The sequence below is a fragment of the Neofelis nebulosa genome, chromosome 2, assembly GCF_028018385.1.
Source record: "Neofelis nebulosa isolate mNeoNeb1 chromosome 2, mNeoNeb1.pri, whole genome shotgun sequence".
Lineage (NCBI taxonomy): Eukaryota > Metazoa > Chordata > Mammalia > Carnivora > Felidae > Neofelis > Neofelis nebulosa.
In genome coordinates this window covers 29325360-29352013 of record NC_080783.1, presented here as the reverse complement: position 1 = coordinate 29352013, position 26654 = coordinate 29325360, and the positions used below count along the sequence as shown (strand labels likewise).

At 39.3% G+C, this 26654-nt stretch overlaps 1 protein-coding gene across 1 annotated transcript; it reads left to right on the top strand.

The window, feature by feature from the left end:
* The first annotated feature begins 1430 nt into the window (after positions 1-1430).
* CPO (carboxypeptidase O) lies at positions 1431-26654 on the top strand. The gene is made up of 9 exons (XM_058707500.1): positions 1431-1567; positions 12074-12173; positions 14473-14574; positions 16075-16179; positions 17226-17336; positions 18465-18555; positions 20230-20432; positions 25299-25383; positions 26249-26654. Exons 1-9 carry the CDS (start codon positions 1500-1502, stop codon positions 26509-26511), a joined length of 1128 nt encoding a protein of 375 aa, XP_058563483.1. The 5' UTR covers positions 1431-1499; the 3' UTR covers positions 26512-26654.

Below are 26654 nucleotides of genomic sequence, written 5' to 3'. Positions count from 1 at the left end.
CTATCTCCTTGACCCCATCTTCCATCACTCTCTAAGGCCCACTTCACTCAAATACTGGCTTTTTTCCGGTTCCTCAACGGCACCAAACTTATTTCTTCCCGGGGACCCCTACACATGCTGCCCCATCACCTACCATACCTTTCCTACAACCCTTTGCATGAACCATATCGTTTAGAACTTAACTCAAAAATCATCTTAAATAAGGGACTCAGTAGGTTAAGTATCCAACTCTAGATTTCAGCTCAGGTCATGACTTTGTGGTTCATGGGTTCAAACCCCACATTGGGCTCTGCTGACAGATCAGAGATTGCTTGGAATTCTCACTCTCTCCTTCTCTCTCTGCTCCTCCCCTGTTCACGCTTACTCTCTCTCTCTCTGTCTGTCTCTCAAAATACGTAAATAAACATTTAAAAAATATTATCTTAAATCAGGACAGACCTCTCCATCCCAGTATAGTCTTGGCCCATGATCACTCTCTATCTCCTTAATTTGATTCCCTTTACTTGAAATTGTACTTGAAATTGTTTGCACACGTGTTTATGGTTCTCTCCACTCTATTGTGAATTCCATAAAGCGGAGTCATGGTCTGCCTCATTCATCTTTGTATGTTTCATCTTTGTACTAATGCCCGGTGTGTAGTTGGTATTCGTTACATTGTTGTAGAATGAATGAACAAATAAATGAATGAATACGGAGCACAGGATTTAGACTAAGTCTCCAAATGCCAAAGACTCTGTTTAAATCCTCCACTTCTCTGCACGAAAGCTTGTCTTGCTCAATTAGACTTTTAACAACAATCTTAACTTGAACTTTTACTTGTTAGTGATCACTGAGATTCAGGCATATCCTGGGTTTGTCTGGAAACATTGTGGGGTGTGTGACAGAGTCCTTTATGTGAGAGGGGTGTGTGGGAAAATCCACTTGGGAAGGGATTTAAAATGTTTTCACTGCTCAGATTCAGAGAGACCTGGATTTGTTTAAGAAGCTGGTGGGGTGATTTCTCAGAACAAGAGAAGGAATTTGACCCAACGTAAAGCTTTAAGAGGGGAGTGGAAATCCTGATAATAACCATGCCCACCATACCCAGAGCAGAAGACATACAACCCATTATGCTCAGAGACCTGTGTGGAGAGAACAGCAGGAATAATCAGCTTCTAAGTAAATACAGGTGATGGGGATGCCTGGCAATGAGGACTTCATGTAGGGAAGAACTTCTTTCCGGATCTAGTGGAGCCAAGAGCTTGTGTGAATTTGGTTTTCAAGGAGAAATGAAAAATAAAATGGTAGTGTTTTCCACTACTTAAGGAAAAAAAAAAAGCTATTTGAGGACACGATAGAGTTAATAAAGCAACTGCTCACATAAAATTCTGCTGAGACATCCATTAACTGACTTATCTTATCTTGATTGTGAGAGCCTCTGCCTTTATGCATTCTCAGAGGTGCTTGGTCCATTAACCTGCAAGAGAAGCCCAGGATTATCTAGTTCTTTCTGCAGGAGAATGAAGCTGCTGCTTGGGACCCTTTACCTCTTGGGGATCCTGGTTTCTGAGGAGCTGGGATATGATGGGTGAGAGTGAAGTGGGAAGAGGGGCTGATTTATCTTGATTTAGACCGTCTAAATGGAAAGCTTTTTTCAAGATCAGTATAGCTGGATTCTCCCCTCTTCCAACCCATATGCACCACCATGAAATAAGAATAATAAAGATTGTGGAAGTTTTGTCATTCAACGTTACTCTAATAATCTTTGAATAAATAGATAAATATCTGACAAATTTTTTCCAACATAACATATGATAAATACCAAAGATATGTCATGTGTGATTGAAAAAAGGAAATATTAATGAAAATTCTATATCCTTTATTTACAGGTTCATAATTGGTAAATAAGATTATGCTAATTACTTGAGAAAATGTTTAAAAATGTTTAAAATTTCACTAAGATACAGTTACTTTTAATGTTTTTGGATAGATGGATAGATTCAGTACTATTGTCAGAATTTTTCTGTTAAATTGTATTATTGAAAATTTCCTTTGACATTCATAACTCATTTAAAACATATTGCAATCGTTAATAATATCCCATCATTTGTACCCTACGGGGCGTATGCTTGATTTCTACTTTGTCATTTTTACAAATAATGCCATGGTGAGCATCCAGCCACATAAAAATTTTTTGCAAGTCTTTGATTATTTTCTTAATGTAAGTTAGAAGTAGAATTCCTCATTCAGAAGCTGAGGAAAATGTAAGAATCATATTGCTTATTGCCAAATTGCCCTCTAGAAAACTTGCATCGGTTTGTGTGTGAAAATATCCAGTTGCCTTACTTTGCATTTTGTTGATTTCTAGTAAAATTTTGTTGATTTTGTCTTATTAGTCATTTTATTAGTTTATAAATTGCCTGTTCGTATCATTTGCTTATGTTTGTGTTCTTTCTCTCTTCATAATGAATCATAACTTTTTAAAACATATAATGTATATCAAATCTGTGTGTGTTGGGGGGTATAGTTTTCACATAAAGTGTGTATTTTCCTTTGTTCATGCATGGTTTATCCTGCTCATTTGGCATATCTCATCAAGCATGCATGGTTGTAGATAGTATTTTTTCCTTTTGCTTCATGGTTAAAAGAATCTTGCAATAAACCCACTCTCACAGAACAGGGAAGTTCACTCTGATTTTTGCCCCAGATGAACAGTGCAATCTCAGCTTATCTCTTAGCTTGATCGGAAGTCTTATTTCAGATATATAGAGAGAGTCTAGGATCTTTCCGGTGCCAAAACCTCTTTGAACAGTCCATCTCATGTTTTCCATCAGTTTACTTGGTTTCATATATATATATATACATACTGCATTTATCTTTCCACCTGAGGTTCTTCTTCACAAATTAGAGACAAAGACTTGCATATGTCATGGGGCTTTGATTGGGAAAAAAATCATCTTGCTTAAAAATATCAAAAGCCTTAAAACTTACACGTTGTTTCAAGTAGTAGCTTTGTCTCTGAAAACTTATATTGAGAAAATAAGCGAAGCACAGAAAGAGTTTTATGCACGGAGATGTAGCTTTATTAATAATATAAATATTGCATAAAATATTATAATATTTGGAAACAACCTAAGTGTCCCATATTAGGTTATATACATGTTGATATATGATCTATGATAATGGAGTATTATTTATCCATTAGAATAATGATTATGAAAAAATTTTAATAGAATAAGAAAAAGCATGTTTTATGCCAAAAGCAAGGTGCGGAATGGAAAAATGTAATAAAATAGCTAGAAAAAGAAAAGAAAAAGTATGTGCCAAAATGGTCATTGTTATCTTTGGATGGTGATTTTTCCCCCTTTACCTTCAACTATTCATTTTGTGAATATCAACTATTCATTTTGTGAATTTTCTTCAATAAAGATGCATAAAACTTTTATTGAAAAAAATATTTTTCAAGCCCAGGTTAGATTAGGGGAATGATTTGGCTCAGGCAATGGGACTCTGATGAGATGACTCCCATCGGATAACTCAAGTGCAGCTATGACTGCTCTTAAGGAGAACATTTTAAATCTGCTAGTCTTGGTCCTTAGTGACTGATTGCGTCTTCATTATTATCTACTAATATAAAATAATGTCCACTTTTTTTATGGCTCTTACCAACTCAAAACATCGGTTACCTGCCATTTTTGATACTCTATTCATTACATGTGATGCAATAAAGGTCCAGAAAACCTATGATTAACAAAGATTACAAGCTTTGTAATCTTTCTTTTGAGCGTTTAGGGAAGTGAACTCCTATATACTGCATGCTCCCAAGACAGTGTCAGTCTGTAAAATCACTTGGGATTTAGCAATGTGACCTAAATGCTTGAAAATATTCATCCTCTTTGACCTATTAATTTTTCTCCCTGGGATGTAGCTCAGGGAAATAGTCAGAAATGAGCACAAAGATTTATGCAAAAAGTCATTAACTCCAGAATTATTTACAATAGCAAAAAAACAAAAGGAGAAATAGATTTAATATGTAGCATAGATGACAATGTTTAAATAAGTGATGCTTAGTAATATATACCTACTGTGAAATATTATGCAGTCATTAAAACTAATGTTTATAAAAAGTTTTCATTGGTTTGAGGAAATGCTTCTGGTAGATAGGCAATACAAAGGAGTAAAAACAAATTTTATGTAGATATAATCTGCATTGTGTTTAAGAAAAAAAATGTGCACGGATAAAATACAGATAAGAAATATGCCAAAATATCAACAGTGGACTCAGGGAGATGGGATTATTAAGGATTATTCCTTCTTTCTATTTTCTATTTTTTATCCTCTCCATACTTTCTAAATTTTCCATGGTTAAGTGTATGCTAATTTTATAAGAAGGGAAAAAAAGTTTGAAAATACATTACTGTCATGAAATATTCATGTAACTGTATCCTTACTAAGTATTGAAAATACAAAATTTGCCTCAGTGTTCATTAGATTTTTGCCTCTTTGTACATTCCAGTCAAAATTCCACTAGACAATCTTTGATCCACAGTATTTATTAATAATGTACCCCAAAGGATCATTTTCTCTGTTAAACATTTCATGAATTCCTATTCAAAAAGAATACACAAAGTACAATAATCTTTTCATTTGATCGGTGAGATGAGACTGGTGATAATTTGGGGGATTAGCCAGCTTTTCTTCCCTCTCTGCATGCATTATGCATCATCCAAGAAATCGCCTAGAAACAAGGAATTGCCTTTTCTAAGTATATGGTTTAAACATTGCTTGAACTAAATATTTGGGTTTCTGAGATTTAGGTATTGTGTTTAATCTCATGGAAAAATGATAAGCACTCTTAATATCAGATGTTTTCACTCAGATCCCATACGGTTCTTTTTTTTCTTTCTTTTTTTTTTTTTTTTTTTTTTTTTTTTTTTTTTTTGCATTTTAATGAACTCAGTCATTCAATGTTGGGCTTAATAGGCAAAGTACTCATACATTTAGCAGACATTAGCTAGGGGAAAGCCAAATGTTGGTTCTTGATGGTGCCCAGTTACCTTTAATTTCTTCCCTTCTCCATTGTGGAATTGCCAGGGAATATCAACCCAACTGAAACAGGAACTCACCAGGGACCAGCCCTGTTTTTTGTGTACTCACTTTCCTACCCTGCTGATTAGATAACTATGATAAATATTCAACCATAAATGCTGAACTATATGAAGGATGGAACAGGGTCGCTCTTGAATAGTGACCATCTCTGTCCCAACAGTGTTGTGAAAGCCTCTCTGATGATCTCATTTCTGGGCCAGACTGGACAGGGACAGCCAATGTGAGGAAAGACGAAGGGAAGGCTGAAAAGATATCCTTCTACTTTGCTTCATTTCCTCCCTCCCTCTTTCCAGGAAAAGCACTAAAATTGTTTTCTAGTGACTTTATAATGCTCGTTCTTATTTTGCTCTCTTCATAGTCCAAATTAGAGGTAGACAAAGTTTTAAATGGGCTAATAAATATTTTATGTTGATTCCCTAGGGTACAATAAATGCATAATTTACTATGTAACAACATCTTCAGAATAAAACAACAACCTGGGATAGTAGTATTTACCTTAAGGATTTTTGTCAGGATTAAATAAGTGTATATATATGCATCAAGTTCTTTGAACAGTGCTGGCACGTATAATTGCTAGCACAAAGTTGGTTGTTATTACTGGCTATTCTCAGGTTAAGAATTCTCCCTCCTTTGTCTCCAATACACTTAGTGTACCATTGAACTGGTAGTCAATCGGGCACTTTCCTTTTCACACTTTATGGCTTATTATTTAATGGCTGAGTATTTATGTCTATTCCCTTAAGTAGATTTTAAGGTCTGTAAAAACAAAATCGACTTTTCTTTTATTATTATCTATTACTAATTTTGCATACAGTACCAAGAGCACCCACCTCTTGGGTTGTTGAATGAATTAAGTAAATGCTTTTATCAGTGCCTAGCATATAGTGCTCAATAAAGATTAGCTGGTATCATAATATATACATATATATATATGTATATATATATCTTCTGATTATTTGATAAAGACATGAAATGTGCCCTTGAACATTTATGTGTAGATTGAATTTTTATTAATTTAAACACACCAGGGGTTGTACATATTTTCTTTACAAGATAATATGTTTTGTTGATCAGCCTCAACATACTGCTTGCATCAGTATATATATTTTATATTAGAATTGCTCACCCTGAATGAAGCACTCTTGCTTACTAAAAAAAAAAAAAAAAAAAATCAAATGAATGATAAATATTAGAAACCAATCCCTGAATAACATGTTGTTTCTTAACTATTACAATTTTAACAACAGTTATTTCTTTTAATCCCCTAAAATTCATTTTCATTATTTTAACTGATTATTTAGACAATCCTATCTCATGAGATTTTCATTTGCACAGAGTGAATAAGGTAAAATTCATACTGTTATTAAATTTAGAATAATAATTCTTATTAATATTAGCTATTCTTATAAATATTAGTAACAATTAAAAATAATAAATGTGGTTCCAAGTTGGAAGCCATGGAATTATGTTAGAGAGATTGATTTCTATTACAGTGGGTAATTGTGGTACATGGTGCTAAATGAACCAGATTGAAAAATAAAATTTAGTCAATTCAGTTACTGGAGTTCTGTAGCTACGAATGGAACTTGAGTTTTAATTAATTCTTTCAAAATATTTTGTTGCTCAGTATTGTGTGAAGACAGTACCAGTTAGGTGGCTAAAGTATTCTCCACACAATTTTTATTTTTAAAATGATTGCAGCTAAATAGCGTTCTGCTTTGCTTTGTTTTGAACTACTAGTGTGCCTTAACGCTGATCAAGCATTAACTAGTTGTCAGAATTATGCTCACTGTAACATGGATAAGTGTATTAATTTATTTAGTTTTCGTAAGAATCCTTTGGGAAGGTATGATTATTCCCATTCTGCAGATAAGGAAATGAAGGTTTAGGGAAAGGGCAGATATAATACCACGAATGTTCAGAGGGAAAAAAAAAAAAGAGAAAATAGATAAAAGTCATTGAAACATTAACTAATTCAATCTCTGACACATCCTTGCAGTGCAAGGTCACAATCCAAAAGTTCACACCCCAGCTTCTCCAAAGGCTCCCATCCTAGTGCTCTTAATATGATAATCACTCCATACATATTTGTTGGGTGAATGAAGTATCAGTTGGTATGTGCTCATAATGAAAATATTATATACTTCTTGCTTAAATAAAGGCTTTTAGCTAGGAAACTAAAATATTTATCAAACAGTTGCATGACTTAGAGATAGGGTACTAGCTGTTCGACTTATCAGTTCCGCAACCGTTTGCAAGTTACTGAATTTCTCTTGGCCTCAGTTGTCTTATTTATAAAACATGGGTGATAACATTTCACAGGGTTGCAATGGGAATAAATTATATAATGTGCTGAATGTATTCTCTTAAGTGCTGGCACAATATCTGGCATAGCGGAGCGGAGCTGAATAGTTTTATTAAACTGTTTATCAAAAGATGAAGAATATATAGACAATCTGAGTAGGCTTATATTTATTAAAGAAATATAATTAATAATTAATACCTGTCCAAAACAGAAAGCTCAGGCCCCAATGGGGCCTTTGATGAGTTCTACCAAACACTTAAAGAAAATTTTACCAATTCTGTACAGTCTGTATCAGAAGATGGAAACAGAAGAAATACTTCCTGACTTATTCAATGAGATCAGCATTACCCGAATACTAAAATCAGAAAAACAGCATTATGAAAAAAACACAAAACAAAACTACAGATCAATATCTCACATAAACATAGATATAAAAATCTACAGCAAAATACTGGCAAGTTGAATCCAACAATATATAAAAATAATTATACATCACAGCCACCAACTGAAATCTATCTCAAGCGTGTAGAGCTGGTTTAATGTTTGATAATCAACTAATGCAAATCCATCACACCAATAGGCAAAGAAATAAAAACTCATATGATGCAGAATCAATAGATACAGAAAAGGCATTTGACAAACACCGGCACCCATTCCTGATAAAAACTCAGTAAATTAGGAATAGAGGGGAACTTCCTTTACATCGTAAAGAGTAGCAACAAAAAAATCTACAGCTAACATCATACTTCACGGTGAAAAACTAGAAACATTCCGCTTAGATTAGAAACAAGGCAAGGATGTCCACTCTCACAACTACTTTTGAACGTTGCACTGGAAATTTTAGCTAATACCATCAGACAGGTAATGGAGATAAAAGGTATACAGACTGGGAAGGAAGAAAGAAAACTATGTGCACAGATGACATGATCACCCATGTAGACAATCTGAAAGAACTGACAAAAAACCCATCCTGGAATTAAGAAGCAATTAAGCAAGGTTGTAAGGCACAAGGTTGATGTACAAAAGTCAATTGCTTTTGTATATAACAGCAATGAATAAGAGAGATTTGAAAATAAAAGCATATTATCATTTATATTATCACCTCCCAAAATAAGATACTTAGGTATAAGCCTAAAAAAATATGCACAAGATCTATCAGAAAAGCTATAAAACTCTAGCGGAAGGTATCAAAGAAGAACCAAATAAATGGGAAGATGTTCCATATTAATAGATAGGAAGGCTCACTATTGTCAGAATGTCAATTCTTCCCAAGTTGATCTATAGATTCAATGGAATCTCAATAAGAATCCCGGAAGGTCATTTTGTGGATATTGACCAACTGATTCTAGGGTTTATATGGAGGGACAAATGACTCAGAATAGCCAACGCAATATTGAAGAAAAACAGAGTTGCAGGACTGAAACTACCTGACTTCAAGACTTATGATAAAGTTACAGTAATGAAGACAATGTGGTATCGATGAAAAGAAGAGACAAATAGATCACTGGAACAGAATAGAAAGCCCGGAAATAGACCCACGTAAATATAATTAATTGATCCTTGACAAAAGAACAAAGATAAGACAACGGAGCAAAATAGTCTTTTCAACAAATGGTACTGGAACAAGTGGGTATCTACATGCCAAACAACAAAAAGTGAATCTAGACATAGACCTTATATCCTTCATAAAAATGAACTCAAATTGGATTAACAGGCCTAAATCTAGAATGCAAAACTATAAAACTTCTAGAAGATAATGCAAGACTTTAAATACAACACCAAAAGCACAATGAATGAAAGAAATAATTGATAGCTTGGATTTCATCAAAATTAAAAAACTCTACTCCGCAAAAGACAATGTCAGGAGAATGAGAAGACAAGCCATAAACTGGGGGAAAATACACGCAAAACATGCACCTGATAGAGGACCGTTATTTAAAAATACACTAAGAACTCTTAAAACCTAACAATGAGAAAATTAAAAACCTAAGTTAACAATGTGCCAAAGACCAGAACATATACCTCACCAAAGAAGATCTACTGATGGCAAGTGAGGGTACAAAAAGATGCTCAACATCATGTTTATTGGGGAAGTGGAAGCAACGAGATATCACTACGTACTTAGAATGGGCGAAATCCTGAACAGTGACAACACCGGATGCTGGTGAAAAAGGCTGAGCAACAGGAACTCTCAGACATTGCTGGTGGAAACACAGGCTGGGAGAGCCACTTTGGAAGACAATTTGGTAATCTCTTACAGAACTAAACATACTCTTAACCGTATGACCCAATAACCATGTGTCTTGGGATTTACCCAAATGAATTGGCAATTACGTCCACACAAAGCCCTGCACACAGATGTTTGTGATATTTTTGTTCATGAGTGCCAGTTAAGCAATTAAGATGTCCTTTGGTAGGTGAATGGATACATGAACTGTGGTGATTCCAGACAATGAAATGTGAGACAACTCTAAAAAGAAATGAGCTATCAAGCCATGAACAGACATGGTGGTAAGTTAAATGCATGTTACTAAAGTGAAAGAAGTCGGTCTGAAAGGCTACACCCTGTGTAATTCCAGTTCTGTGACATTCTGGAAAGGGCAAAACAATGAAGACCGTAAAGATATCAGTGTTTGCCAGTGGTTGGGGGATGGGGGACGGGGATTAACAGCACAGAGGATTTTTAGGACAGTAAGACTCTATGATACTACAGTGGTGGATACAGTTCATCATACAGTTGTTTAAATCCATAGAATGTATAACACCAAGGGTAAACCCTAATGTAAACTATGGACTTTGAAAAATAAAGATGTGTCTGTTGATGTTGGTTCATTGAATATAACAAATGTTCCACTGTGATGTGGGTTATTGATATGTGTGTGTGTGTGTGGGGTGGATATATATATATATGTGTGTATGTGTGTGTATATATATATGCACGCATTATATATGTATCTATATAATGGAGTATTATAAGTATACAGTACTGTTGGAGGATTTTTTTTACCACAATACCCGGGATTTGTTGTCTTGCCACTTCAAAGAATGAAGAGGTGGACACAAAATGAGGAGCAGGAAAAAGTTTATCAGAGTATAAGATTAGAAAGGAAGAATAGTAGGAAAGCTCTCTTTACAGAGAAGGGACATTCAGAAGTGAATGCCCCAGGACTATAGGGAAGGGTCCTTGTTTTATAAGGTTCTGGTCAGCCCTCCCCCTCCCCTTCACTTCTCCCTTGTTCCTTCTCAGGTTCTACCCTTGTTGGCTAGGTGCTGAGTTCTCCGTCCCTGATTGGCTAGTTTCCATTGTATGAGGGGTGGTTTCTGGCGGAACCTAGGTCTTTTGTCAAATTCCTGAGGGAAATCAGAGTGGGGGGGGGGGTCTGTTACATTCTTAAGAGGAACCTTAAGCCTTGAGGGGGTTTGCTGTGGTCAGACACTCCCAGCATTGTTGCAAAATATGTGTCCCCCCACCCCACCGGGAACTCAGATCCTAATCCTTTCCTCTCTGCCTATTTTAGCCTATCTTCTCCTATTATAATACATGTGTTGAATAGTCCTCAGCCGTAAAAAAGAATGAGATCTTACTGTGTGCAACAACCTGGATGAACCTAGAGGGCGTAATGCTAAATGAAATAAGTCAGACAGAGAAAGACAAATACCACATGATTTCACTTATATGTAGAATTTAAGAAACAAATCAAACGAACAAAGAAAAAAAGAGACTAACAGAAAAACCAAACTATTAAATTCAAAGAACAAACTGATGGCCGCCAGAGGGGAGGTGAATGGGGATATGGGTGAAATAGGTAAAGGGATTATGAGTGCACTTACCATGATAGGTACTGAGAAATGTATAGAATTGTTGAATCACCATATTGTATAACAGAAACTAATGTAACACTGTATGTTAATCATACTTCAAAAACATTTTAAAAATAATTTAAAGAATACTGCAGGCTCTTCAATCAGGCTGTCAGTTATCGTCAATCCCAACACTTTCCCTGTGACTCAATTTCTTCATCTCTGAAATGGGGATACTATGAGTACCTATCCCAGAGTGGTCAAGAGAAGTGAAGGAGATTTAAATTGCTTGAGTGTCTCCCTGGGTGACTCAGTCTGTTAAGCGCCCGACTTTGGCTCAGGTCATGATCTCACGGTTCGTGAGTTCGAAACCCGTGTCGGGCTCTGTGCTCACAGCTCAGAACCTGGAGCCTGCTTCGGATTCTGTGTCTCCCCTCTCTCTCTGCCCCTCCCCTGCTGCCGTCTCTCTCTCTCTCTCTCTCTCTCTCTCTCTCAGAAATAAAATAAACATTAAAAAAAAATAAAAAAAATTGCTTGAGTGTCTCATGATAAGTTTCAGTTCAATAAATCATAGCTGTTACTTCTTTTACAAATTGAAAAGTATGTTCGTCTACAACATCTTACTGAATTATCTCAGCTTCCTTGCAAGATTGGAGTGGCTGTCCTCCCCTCACCCAACTGATGAAGAAATTACAGTTTGGAGAGACTCAATTGTTGCCCAAGGTCTCACAGTCAGTAAGTCACAGCGAGAAGACGCTAACATTGAATTTCTCTCCTTCAAATCCTGTTCCCATCGCTTCTGACCACCTTTTTATCAGCTTTTCACTGTTCAGGACATCCGAGTTTCTTCCCTGCTTTCAGCCTGGCTTTCTTCTGCAGATCCCTAGCACAACACAGACGAGAGGTTCTGGAAGAGACAATGAGCCAGAGGAGAGGCCTGGACGCCTATTCCTATACCAGATATCACCCCATGGAGGAGGTAAGCAAGGACACAGGGAAAATTTTTTTAAAGAAATATTTGTATTGCTACTAAGATGTTGTTGTTTTTGAAACTGGATACAGGAAAGAATTAGCTACCCTATAGACATATTTGTGACTTTACGCCAAGCTTTTTTCGAAGTATAAATTTTCTAGAAATGGAATCTCTGGGTTAAAGGATAAGCACATCTAAATTTTTATATAAATGCCCAAGTGGCTTTCCAAATAGGCTTTATCATGAATTCTCTCAGCATTTGGGGGGGTCTATTAATAATTTCCAGAATTTTTTTTCAAAGAATGCAGGAACAAGTTTACACATTCTTCTGTAACAATCACCCTCAAGCAGTAAAGATTCTAAAAATTTGAAGAAGGCACAGTAAGGCCCCTGGAAAGATTATGCTCTGGTATCGGGAAAGGTCACACCTGCCTTGGCCACTTGACCTTGACCGAAACATTTAACCTCCTTGATCCTCAGCTTCCTCGTCTGCGAAACAGGAAATCAGTACCTATCTTGCAGCTTTTCTGTGAGAGTGAATGGAACACACTATACTACATCTGATTAAATGATGAAGGGGGGCGCCTGGGTGGCTCAGTCGGTTAAGCGTCTGACTTCAGCTCAAGTCATGATCTCAGAGTTCATGGGTTCGAGCCCCACATTGGGCTGTGTGAGGACAGCTCAGAGCCTGGAGTCTGCTTCGGATCCTGTGTGTGTCTCTCTCTCTGTCCCTCCCCCACTCACACTCTGTCTCTCTCTTTCTCAAAAATAAATAAACATTAAAAAAATTAAACAATAAAGAAATAAACGCTCCTGCTGTGCTGTTATTTGTAGCCCTCCCACGGCTTAAGACACCTTCATCTGTCTCAGTGCCATCAAGAAGCATGCACAGGGGCGCCTGGGTGGCGCAGTCGGTTAAGCGTCCGACTTCAGCCAGGTCACGATCTCGCGGTCCGCGAGTTCGAGCCCCGCGTCGGGCTCTGGGCCGACGGCTCGGAGCCTGGAGCCTGTTTCCGATTCTGTGTCTCCCTCTCTCTCTGCCCCTCCCCCGTTCATGCTCTGTCTCTCTCTGTCCCAAAAATAAATAAAAAACGTTGAAAAAAAAAAATTAAAAAAAAAAAAGAAGCATGCACAATACCCACGTGATAAGCTGTTGCTCTCTTCAGTCAACAGAACTGAGTTGAAAAAACCCCACTGACCTATTACTAGTGTTATAATAATGAATTTTATCTACAGATATTCCATGTATCTCAATCGAGATACAAATTCTTTGAATAGAATATTTGTTATCCCAAAGTAATCATTGCTATTTACCATAACTCTTATGGAAGAGATGTTTCAACTATACAGATATTGAGTGTGGGACTGCCCCACACTCAATAGGATAATGACTATCCTAATATATTTTATGTTTATGAATTCCCTTATTCCATTCACCATTATAGAATCCCATAGTACTGACATACAGGTGAAGGTATAAGACCCTGCTTTTCCAAGCATGGTATGAGACTTTTAATTAAATCAACATCCATTCAGGTCTCCTCACATGAATCAAAATGATTGATTTGGGATTGACTGAGGAACTTCTATTGGCATGTTCTGTAAAGGGCATATCCAGCTCCTCTCTAATCTTGGATCCATGGGCATTAGCAAAGGATATTGCTGGGATCCCAAAAGATCCCCCAAAAGCCTGACTGAAACTTCTGGCATGATTGGGTACCATGATGGAAGCCTAGAGGTGTGTGACCATTTGAAGGACGTGTTATTGTATGATGTTTCTTTAAAAATTTTTTTAATGTTTATTCGTCTTTGAGAGAGAGAGAAAGACAGAGTATGAGTGGGTGAGGGGCAGAGAGAGGGAGACACAGAATCTGAAGCAGGCTCCAGGTTCTGAGCTGACAGCACAGAGCCCAACACAGAGCTCAAACCCATGAACTGTGAGATCACGACCTGAGCCGAAGTCAGTGGCTTAACTGGCTGAGCCACCCCACCCAGTTGCCCCAGTATGATGTTCTGATATTCCCTGTTATCAGTGGATTATTGAAACTATGAATTCTCAATAATTTATTTGTAAAGTTCAATAAGGTGTTCTAAGATTGGGTGGCAGAGTAGATCTTTAAAGGAAATGGGAGGCAGTCAGTGATACTTTATTGGTTGAGTCTTGTAGTGTGTTTAGCACACAGTCGTTGTAATGTAGAACAAACAGTCCAGAGTTCAGTTTCTTAATGAGAGAAGAAGTTATCTTAATTAGAGGCAAGCAAACGATTTTCTTATTGATATCCGCAGTCCTTCCTGACTGTTTCAGATCTATCAGTGGATGATCCAGATAAGTGAGAAGTACGCAGAAGTCGTGACACAGCATTTCTTGGGAATGACCTATGAGACCCGGCCCATGTATTATTTGAAGGTGAGTGAGAAGGCTGAGAATTACCTTAATTCCTTGGTTCACTGCCCTATTACCACTTATTGTAGACATATTAATTTACAAAGCACATTCCCAAATTTGAGAGTTATCTATAACTACAAAAAAATAAGTTGTATTGGCTCTGAAATAGAATTTACTCAGGAATTGAGTGAATGATTGGCTCATTCACTACCTACCTGATTTTCAATAGGCCATCAAACTCTGAGCTAAGTCAGCCAAAAAAGATGGGTAAATATCCTCTGCCTGGGGCATATTTTAAAGAATAAGGAAGCAATAAAAAGAAACTAATCGTCAAATACACGCACTCATAAAAGGGGTAATTATAAAAGAGAGTTAAGATAAAAGGTGGATTAGGAAATATGCTGGCAGTTTTGAAAATGGGTGAGGTTAGAGGGAAAAGGTTCCTTGAATATGATGAATCCAGTCTTGTATTTATCTCAGTTTGTAAATTCCTCATTGATAAAGAGGGAGACTCTTGATCAACCTCTTCCAAAGGCTTTCAATGACTAGAGTCTAGGCCATTTACATTCAAAACAGATATGACTGTTACAAACTTGGGAGTGTTCACAACCTCTTTTCCATCAAAGGGAATCCACACTTGCCAGGTTAATCCCCACTCACCCCACCCCTCTGAAAGAGGAGGGGATCTTTCTTACTGGAGTAAGGCTGAACTGATGTACAAGAATGGCACAGGGAGAAAGGAAAGAAGATTTGGTTGACTGGGATTGGAAAAGTCTCTAAGGAATAGGGGAAGTTAATGAATTTAGTAGATATTGCAGGAGGTTATGTATTTGGATCCATTCACAGTTTCAAGAAGTTAAAAAAATTTTTTAAAGTATTTATTTTTGAGACAGAGAGAGACAGAGCATGAATGGGGGAGGGTCAGAGAGAGAGGGAGACACAGAATCTGAAGCAGGCTCCAAGCTGTCAGCACAGAGTCCGACACGGCGCTCGAACTCACTGACCATGAGATCATGACCTGAGCCGAAGTCGGGTGCTTAACCGACTGAGCCACCCAGGCACCCCAACAGTTCCAAGAAGTTTAAATGAAGACCCGGATTCATTTTTAACTACTTGAACCTTACTTCTTGTAGGTACTTTACCACTCTGAGTGAATCCTATGTGGTAAGCCTTTATAAGGTTTATAAAGACTTGGTTTCCTGGTTTATAACTTGGGGGTTTCTGCCTTTATTTATAATTAGGAAATAGGGGTGAATGGAAGGCCAGGCTTTGGGTGGGGGACACGGGGAGTCAGAATATGGTCCTAAGAATAGCAGCCAAGGTACCTAGCAGGAGAGCAAGAGCAGCCATGGAAAGGGTCATATTGGTAAATGTCTCTGCCATCATCCCTGCCTCGTGCTTGGAACCACAGAGTTGAGGAAGAAAGGGACCTGTGGGGGAATAAAAAAACCCTGATAACTTTGCACAGTGGCTTATGATTATAAGCAATTGTTTGGTAACAGAGCATGAATGTCCTTCCAGATCAGTCAACCATCCAATAATCCCAAGAAGATCATTTGGATGGACTGTGGAATTCATGCCAGGGAATGGATTGCCCCAGCTTTTTGCCAATGGTTTGTGAAAGAAGTAAGTGTCTTTAGCTTCCTTTTCTTTCCTTTTCTATTTTTATGCTTATTTATTTTTTTTTGGGGGGGGGAGGGCCAGAGAGAGAGGGAGACACAGAATCCAAAGCAGGCTCCAGGCTCTGAGTTGTCATCACAGAGCCAGACACAGGTCTTAAACTCACATACTATGAGACCATGACCTGAGCTGAAGTTGGCCGCTCAAATGACTGAACTACCCAGGCGTCCCTCTTTAGTTTTCTTATAATGGCTAACCACCCAACAAAATACCTGTCACAACAGCTATTTAGAAAGGATGCTTCTTTCACATGTAGGCATGAATTACTCCTTCACTCCAAGGAACATGGAATGTATAAGTAGCTTTACTGAAAACTGGGTTAGGTATTCTGATCTCTTTTTAGTGGATCCCAAATAATTTTTACTGGAAGGTTAACATACCTAAGTGTATATGACAATACACCTTGGAAGTCAGAGATGAGTAAAGCCTGGTGCTGTCTTTTTCAAATAATTTTGGGCAATTTTTCTAACACTAGGATCCCTACTTTTTCACCAGCAGAAGGAGCATGGAGTGGCTTCTTCAGGGGGGTCTGTTGTATGGATGGAGAGATTTAGCATGTGGAAAATACCTTGCTCAGTGAATTGTTACCTATTAGCTGGACCCTATAAGTCTTGAGAAACCAACAGAAAGATACCTACAAAGAGTAGTTCTCAAAGTGCGGTTCCTAGATCAACAGCATCAACATAACTGGGAACTTGTTAGAAATGCAAATTCTTACCACATTAGACCTAGGGAATTAGGGGTAGGGGATGGAAATGAGGGAAGAGAGCCAGGATGTGTATATTTTAACAAACCCTCCAGGTGATTCTGATGCACAATAAAGCTTGAGAACCACTACCATAACAAACAGGACAACTGAGGCAGGCTGGAGGGTAGAAGGGTAGAAGTTCCATGTACAATCACCTCTTGTAATTAAGTTGAGATTGTTAGAAAATTGAAAGAAAATATCTCTTCCCAGGAGCATTCCAAATGTTTCTCTCTTAAATTTTCAGATTCTACAAAACTATAAAGACGACTCAAGGATAAAAAAGTTGCTTAGAAACCTGGACTTTTATGTGCTTCCCGTCCTGAACATAGATGGTTATATCTACACTTGGACAACTGTGAGTATGTCGAGTCTGGTTCTGGAATGAGTTCACGAACTAGATCTTGACTCAGGTTCGTTTTTCTGACCTTAGTCGTCGGAGCGGCCAACATGTTTTGTGGCCATGGAAAGAAAGAAACCCCATTTGGAATAAAAATCAACTCAATAATGTTAAGCCAACAATCTACATCAGGTTTAGGATTGAGAGAGCTGAGGTCTTTTTACAGTTGAAATCCAACACATATTTTTATGTTTGTTTGTTTTTAACGTATTCCCAGTTTTCCAGCCAGAGTTAACGTTTCTCCAACTCCAACTCCACCTCCTTAAAGTTTGAGGATTGCTTGCCAGATTGGTATAAGATTCATATGCTGCCTAGTATCCACCTAGTTTTGAAGCATGAGGGGCACAAATGATATATAAACTCTAACCCAACTTTCATTTTTCATTGTGATCATTCACACAGGGAACCAATATCTCATAAGGTTTTTAGTTAGTAGAAAAGCTTCCTCTTTAAAATCTCACTAAAGCATATCACTCCACAAACAAGAAGCCCTGTTTCTAAAGAGTATCCATTCCTCCTTCTCCCCCTTTGCTCCTCCAAAAGCTGTTCCTGGGACCCCTTTCTCTGCAATAGCCTTTTGGCGTGGGTGTGAATCAAATTCTTTCCTCTGAGCTTGTCTGGAGAAACTTGTCTTTATCTTCATCTCTGCTCATCAGTCTTTTGCTTCCAGAAATGTGCAGAGACCATCACTGATACACCTGGAACAGCCCTTTTCCATCTGCCAAGCTATTTACCTTTCATCCTGTATCACTCGGACATAAAAAATGACTCTCTGAAGCTATCCCTGATTAAGCAGATCACGTCCACCAGGCACTGCTCATCTGCTCATGAGGAAAAGGCCATACTCCCTCCAATTTGATGGTTTACATGTAGGTACGCTTGGATTGTACAGATGTTTCTGTTATTGGGGGTTGCTGGCCCCTCTGTGAGACTAAAAATTACATGCACAAGCTTCATTATGTTAAAGGCAAGTTTTTCCAGAGAATCCTAGAGAATATTTTTATGTTTGAGAGCCACCCAATCATTACCAACACTGTGATTTATGAGACCTTAGAACAGCAGCATTTCTATGTTCCTCTGTTACAGGATCGGCTTTGGAGGAAATCCCGTTCATCACACAATAATGGCACATGTTTTGGGACAGATCTCAATCGAAATTTCAATGTATCGTGGTGTAGTAAGTACATGTTTAGTAGATGACCTGCTGAACAAAAAACAGAGAGGAGAAGCTAGGACCGAGGTGAACTACTAGAGATATAATTTACAAAAGTAGACAGCTAATTTTGCACAACTCTCTGGACTTCTTGACCAGTGTTTTTGTTCTAAGGAATGACATCTATATAGTAAGAACCAGCAACACTCAAATGCAGGACTCTCATCAAGTGGGATGGGGTAAACAAGGGCAAAGAAAACCTAGATCAAGTGAATATGTTTGAAATCTATCACCTTATTTTTTAAAACTTCAATTCTTTTTTTTTTAAGTTGATTTATTTTGAGAGAGGGAAAGAGAGAGAGAGAGAGAAAGGGAGAGAGAGAGAGAATCCCAAATAGGCTACACACCATTAACATGGAAACCAATGCTGGGCTCAATCTCATGAACCACGGGATCATGACTTGAGCCGAAATCAAGAGTCGGACACTTAACCAACTGAGCCACCCAGGTGCCCCACACCTTATTTTTAAATATACGAATTATCGTAAAGAAAAGAAAAGTCAGAGAATTATCCGTGCAGATTATTTTTATAGCAGGGAGGCAGAAGTAAATAAGGCAAACATTTCTTTCTTAAAGCATTTTCATGTTTCTGAATCTCAACATGCCCAAGGAATCAGAAGCAAATAAAGAGGTAAAAAAATAGTTCAGAGCAGTCTGCTTAAAAACCAGATGATAAGGGTTGACAGCTGTATGGTCTTGGAAAAATTGCTTCATCTTTCTCTGCTTTAGTTTTCTCTTATTTAACATGTGGTCTGGGGGGGCGCCCGGGTGGCTCCGTTGGTTAAGCATCCAACTCTTGATTTTGGCTCAGGTCATGGTCTCATGGCTCCTGACATGCAAAACCCCCAAGTCGAGCTCTGCACTGACAGCGTGGAGCCTGCTTAAGATTCTCTCGCTCTCCTTCTCTCTCTCTCTCTCTCTCTCTCTCTCTCTGTCCCTCCCCTCCTCTCTCTCTCTCTCTCTCAAAATAAATTCATTAATTAATTAAACTAAACTAAGCTAAACTAAGCTAAATTAAGCTAAACTAAACTAAGCTAAAATAAAATAAAATAAAATAAAATAAAATAAAATAAAATAATAAAATGTGGCCCGTAGTCATACCATCCAATCGGTAGATTGTTGTGGAGATTTGATCAGTTTCCACAGAGGAGGAGCCAACCACAGTGCCCAGTGCGTACAAGGTGTGCGGCTGATGGTCCTTATACTATCAGTGAGAACAGGCTACTGCGTCCTTGCAAAATAACTCTCATGATATGGAAGCCAGAAAGTCAGTGAAAGAGACTTAGGCCAATAAGGCTATGGCAGAGCCTGACCTAGGAACCCACGAACGGGTTCCCAAAAGTCTGTTTCAGGGCCCCGCACAGATTTAAGTAAAAGGAATGCCATTTCATTTTGCATCGCCCTCTGCAGCCCATGGAAGCATGGAGTTTGTCTCTAAGTCTGAAGGTCAGCCCTCCTGCCTTTCTGAGTTCCTCCTTGAGTGACCATCCTCGTTCGCGAATTTAATGGGAACTAACTTCGACAAGCCAGGAAAAGCCCTGATTCCACCCACGGGTTGCCCCGAGCAAGGGTGACTCTTTGTCCTCAGTTCTCAACTGGCATCATGTTGACCTTCCTGTGGTGTCCCGTATATTCCAGGCATCGGCGCATCTAGAAACTGCCAAGATATAACGTTTTGCGGGACAGGACCGGTATCGGAACCAGAGACAAAAGCTGTCTCCAGCTTTATAGAGAGCAAGAAGGACAACATCGTGTGCTTCCTGACCATGCACTCTTTTGGGCAGCTCATTCTCACTCCTTATGGCTACACTAAAAATAAGTCCAGTAACCACGAGGAGCTGGTAAGCCCACAGCAGCAGAGTCTTAACAAAAGCCTCCATGGGACCCCTGCCTTCCTTTCCTCGGTTTCCATTTTCGAGATTTTGGCTCCAGCCCCGCTTTTGTTCTCCCCGCTCTTCCTTATTTTCTTTCGTCTGCTTTTTACACCTTGCCAGACGCCTGCGGGGAAGGCTTCAGGTTAAATGCTGCTTTACCTACATTAATTAACTACCTGTTTCACAAAGTGTCAAGTTGGGAGACATCTTAGGTATTCGTCTATAATATAAATGAGACGATTATGTTAATAATCTGCAGGAATGTGCCTTCATTTCTGTAAATTCTCTTGAAGCTCCGTTCAGCAATTATAGCTTTTGAACCGTGCTTTAAAGAACTTGCCAGCTGTTAGTGGAATATGGCATATCTAAAATAACATGGCTAAATAATATCTGCTCTCTTCTCTGCTAAACACAATGCTTTATTTTCTTCTAAGCTCTGCTTCTAGTATTTGCCTAGGAATGTCTGTAAGGGGGAGCGCCCGTGAGGCCCAAGCCGGGCAGGGAAACTGCACTTTGTCTCACCTGGCTCTTCTGAAGCTGTGTTTACCCGAGCACCGGGCAAAACTGCTGAAAAGGACAGGTGTCTTTGCCCTTTCAGGAACCCGAGGACAAAAGACACAAAGTAAAGGGAGAGGACATTTAGAATTGTTGGAATGCTTGGTATCTTTTGTAAAGCATTATTTTTTTTTTTCGACTTTTAATTATGACAAAATTGGAATGACCTAAAATTTGCCATTTTTAAGTGGGCAGTTCGGGAGTGTTAAGTGTATTTGCATTATTGTGCAACTAATCTCGAGAAAACTCTTTTGTCGTGCATAATTGGCACTCGCTACCCATTAAAAACAGCTCCCAGTCGACCACCATTCTGCTTTCACTTTCTGGGAGCTTGACCGCTCTAGATAACCTCCTACAAGTAGGATCGTATGATATCTGTCTTTTTGTGACGGGCTCATTTCATGTAGCATAATGCCCTCAAGGGTCATCCATGTTGTGTCATATGTCAGAATCCCCTTCCTTTTTAAGGCTTAGTATTCCATCATGTGTACGTATCACATTTTCTTTATACATCAGTGCATATTTGAATTGCTTCCACCTTTGGGCTATTGCAGATAATGCCTCTATGAACATAGGTATACAAAGATATTCTTTTGAGATCCCACTTTCAATTTTGGGGGTATACAACCAGACATGGAATCGATGAATCATCAAATGAATCGATGAATCATTTTTAATTTTATGAGGAAAATACTGTTCCTCATAGGGATTGCACCATTTTCTATTCCGGCCAACAGTGTGCAAGGGTTCCGATTGCCCCACATGCTCATCAACACTTGTTATTGCGATCACAGAGGCCTGGGGACCCAGGCAGTGGTTGGTAGAGTCCGGACTGGAACTCATGTCTTCAGACTCCAGAGGCTACATTCATATAGTCACTTCATAACTGCCTCTCTGCTCTGAAACAGCTTGCAGCTTCTAGGAACTCCTATCAACTTAGATGCCCAGACCACTGTGTCCTAGTTCTTCCTATCCCTGAGGTCTAGAAATCTCATTTCTTCTGTAAAGGAAACTGTAGAAACAGGGCTTTCAGCTGAGACGCCCAGAACCCTTTTTATATCCCAGTTTCTGTGGCATTTGTTGTAGATGTCTACTTTCTGCTCAAAGGGATCTGTGGCAAACACAAATGAACCACCAAAGACAGGCCGTTATAGATCTTTGATGGAACACGCCTTCCACCAGCAAAATAAAAAAACAGCCTGTAACCCCGGTATAATTTTAGGGAACTTTGTTCCTTTTGTGGCTCAGGAAAACAGATACTAGGTGACCATTTTGCAAGGTTTGTATGCAAAGGTGAGAGGTTCTTGTGCTGTTGGCTCTCTGGTTAGAGCCCTCTGGCCACAGGCTAGAAGAGGCAAGAGGGCAGGAGAGACCTGTCACACAGATATCACCACTACTGGATGGTAACTCCAAGGTGGGACTTACCGAGAACACTTTAGGACGACAGGCGGAAACTGAGACATTGAATTGAGAAAGGTTGCTTCAATTCCGTATCTCTTATAGTCTCAGGAGCTGAAGAGTTAGCATGAACAATCATCTCTAAAAAAGACAGTGTGAAATTTTTGCCACCTTGTGTCAACCTTGTTGAAGCTAGCTAGCAGTGGTTTTGGGTTAAGAACCTAAGGGTAAGCTTTGATAGAGTGCACAGAGGCACGGAATCAAGCCAACTGTTTAAGGAGATTTCCAGTTTGGGTACTATTTACAACGACCAGAGACTAGCAATTAATCTCTATATATTTACAAAACCAGAAATTTGTAGAAATCATGATAAATATTACACTGCATGATAGACAACTTGGCAATCACTATGTAGGGGAAACATAACTATATATAGCCCTGTTCTAAATGGCTCTGGAAATTACAATAGCTGTAAAAATTCTAATGTTTTAAATGCAGACATTCTTTCATTTGAACCCTTTCCTTCTCAACTTCTAGATTCCATCCCAAACTCCATCCCCCCACACACATGCCAGGGCCTTCATCAACCTTTTTTTTTGTGTGTCTGCCTGGGCATATACGACTATAGGAAATTCTCTGGGCCCAGTGAAGGAGTTACGAAGGAGGCTTGAGGTCTTTAGAAATGTAAACTATGTGCTACTGGCAAAGGGATTTTTATTATTTTGACTGAAGTTCCTGTAGGCTGAGAAGAAGGCAGCGGAGAAATTGGCTCTGTATGGCCTCGGGGTATAGTGTCAAAAGGAGAGGGAAGAATAATCAGGAGGTCCACCCCTAAAGATAGAAGTCAGAATCTTCGCATTTTATTTTATCTTCTTGGAAAGGACCAAGTCTATAAGCTAGGGCCACCATTGTATGCTTCTCCTATATGTTATTCTATGTTATTCTTCCTGCTCCTATCGACTTCCCCATTAGAATTGCTAATGGGATCATTGAAAAAAAAAAAATCAGAAGTTCACAGCCAGGATTTGAGGGAAAGGAATTACGTAGGATAAAATAAGTAATGGCTGGCAATCAGAAGAGGGAAATCATCATCTGGGGTGAAGTGCAGAAGAAAAAAAAAAATCCAAGTGCCATTTGGAAGGAAAATGCAGCCTGGAACTGGTCCATATAATCCAAATAAAAGTTAAGGCCCACACGGACCAGTCAGCATGTAGTTTCACTCAAAGAAATGCAGAGACATGTAGGAATGACAAATAATTAAAAGCAATTTGTATCTCTACCGGACTTTGAAAGAACTTCGAAAGGAACTGCAGTTGGTAAATCACAGAAATTGTTTCCCCTGGCTGTTCATTTCACTACGGATAGCAACTACCGTGATCCTTTCTCTTTGCCTTTCATTTTTATTTCCTTAGCAGAATTTCTCTCTCCAGAAATCCCCTCTCTGACTTTCTTCTCCTTCTTATCATTTTCTCTTCTTCTACAGACAACTCTTATACCCCTTTGCAGTGTTAATGATGAAAACCAGCTTTATTTCTTGTGCGTCTTTAGCCCTTACTACCCATCCTGTCACTTCTGGACAACGTGAGACCAGGAACGAAGCCAGACGTAGAATCTCTTTTCAGGAAGAGAGAGAGAGAAGGTGAATGGCCCAAGACGGAATTCTCAGTATTGAGTAAAGACGTGAAAATCTTAAATATATATGTTCAGTTGAATGTTTTTTCTTCTATTTTCACCACACACAGAAAGTCCCAAATGCCCTAAGGATGCTACTCTCAACTGCTCTATGTGACCCACCACGACTTACTACCTTTTTTACCCTTCCTTTTGAATTTCATTGTGCCTATCCCTACTCTACCCAAGCGCCACTCTGTCATACCTTAGGATTCAGCTGGACAACACAGGACCAGGAAGGAAAAGACAAGATTTAAAGTTAGGCTCATCCCTAGTCAGAAGTCAGGGGAACTGATGCATCTCCAAGAGCAGTCAGGCTGCCCTAAGAGGTAAAGAAAGCCAAGGTAGATCCCAGTCTAGGCAGGGAGTGGGTAGGAGGATTTGGGTGGTGTTTGTGTAGAATCTAAGGGGAAACATTAGGGAGTCCGGGCTGGAGAATACTTACAGAAGACTGTTGAAAGGGTACGTGAGGAGATTTATCAGAAGGCTACTAAACACAGCCAATGCACTTGGTCTCTCAGTATTGGTGGCTCTGATCTCAGAAAAGGGTCTGCAGAGAGCAAGGTTGAAACATTAGAAATCATCCAGTTCTGACGGATTTCCCGTGTAGTCAGGTAACATGGTGGTAGGTGTGAGGAAGGGTGTTGCTTCCAGCTCTGAAATTCTATAAGCCTACAATCTCAAATATGAAACTGAGAAGCTTGGGCTTAATTCAATGGGCAGCTAAGCGTAGGGCTTTTGAGCAAGATCATGATCATAGTTCTACTCTATAGAAGTTCATCTGGAAGCCAGAGGAGATCGGTTAGGATAAGGATTGGTGAAAGGAAGGGAAACTTACTAGAAGATGACAATAGTCCATTTCAGAGGTAATGAGACTGAAATAGGGTGATGGCACTGGAGATGCAACTTGGCAACCATTTGAAAGAAGGAGAGTCAAAGGTGAGGGCAAGATTTTACATGTGTTTGCAGGAGCATGGGGCATCAGAAATATGGAAACCAGAATAGCTTTACTAGTGGGGGAATGATGAAATTGGGTGTGAAAGTTTTGAGTTGGAGGTACCAGCAGGCTACCTAGGTATAGAGGTCCAATAGGAAGTTAGGAAGATGGTCTGGAACTCTGGAAAAGGATTTGGACAAAATATGAAACCCTCTGGATTGTTGGATTTATTTTTAACACCAGATATCTGTCTCTGCATTTCCCACCTACAGATCCAAGTTGGACAGAAGGCAGCAAATGCATTGAAAGAAAAGCATGGAACCAATTATAGAGTTGGATCGAGTGCAGATATTTTATGTAAGTAGCTTTTTTTTTCCTCCTCTTCAATAGTATCTAAGGAACAAAAGAAACCAGTGGACTTTGGGGAGTGGGATGGGCAGGAGAAGGACGGAAGAGCTCCAGAGGTCAACAGGAAGTTGTACAAATCAAAATGACTGAGGATAAAAGGGAATCTGTACCAATCTAGAATTATGCTCTCTAGGGATAAGGTGTGAGCTAAAAGAAAAAAAAAAATTAATATACTGGCGCATACCAGAACTCCCTCTGGCTTCAGTTAAAAAGAGCTGGCAAGTGAGAAGGTACAGGAGTTAACAGGAAGGACATTTTCCAGTGACCCTTGGTCAGTTGATTCAGTTCTCAGAGGACCTATCAGGCTGAGAAAGCAAAGCAGGTGGGGCTCGGAGAAAGGATCTAAGACAATAAAAAAATTAGTTAAAAGGACAATGCACTGCTTTTCCCCATCCTCAGCCACCACATCTCCCACCCACCTGAGGACCACCTGGATGATATTTGCATAATATTTTCCCTGTTGCTCATTTTGCTTCAGTTCCTTTATATGTCAGTTCACTTGCCATGTGATGCTGGGTTTTCCTAGTTTTGGATTCAGCTGAGAAGCTTAACTAGTCCTCTGCTATGTGCCGGGCATGATGCGAGGTACTCTGGGAGACGGGCGAGAGGGAGCAGAGAAGTTAGACACGATGTAATCCCTGCCCTTACGGGGGGCTTCGTTTCAACGAGAGGGAGAAGACAACTACCCATGAATCCTTACTATGAAAAAGTCTACTCATTTTCCTGCACTGAGCCTTTCCTCCCTGAAATGGCCATGGAGACGGGTCCTTTCCCAGTATAACTTCTACCTCTGCCTTCATGCTTTCGTTTGTAGATGCCACATCAGGGTCTTCAAGAGACTGGGCTCGGGACATTGGGATCCCCTTCTCATACACGTTTGAGCTGCGGGACAATGGTACATACGGATTTGTTCTGCCAGAAGCTCAGATTCAGGCCACCTGCGAGGAGAGCATGGCAGCTATGCTCTCGGTCCTGGATGACGTCTATGAGAAATACTGGGGCGTGGACAGTGCTGGAAAGGTGGCATCTTCCGCCGTGGTGCTGGGCCTGCTATTCTCCTTCATGTTTCTTCTCTGAGCGCATGCTCCCCACGCCGGCTCAGCCCCAGTGACGAGAACGTGGTTGCAGGGAAGGTGCTTGGCTGTTGTTAAGGAGGAATCAAATAATTTAACCAAAGATACTTCCCATTTCAATAAAGACGAATCACGTTTGCATTTTCA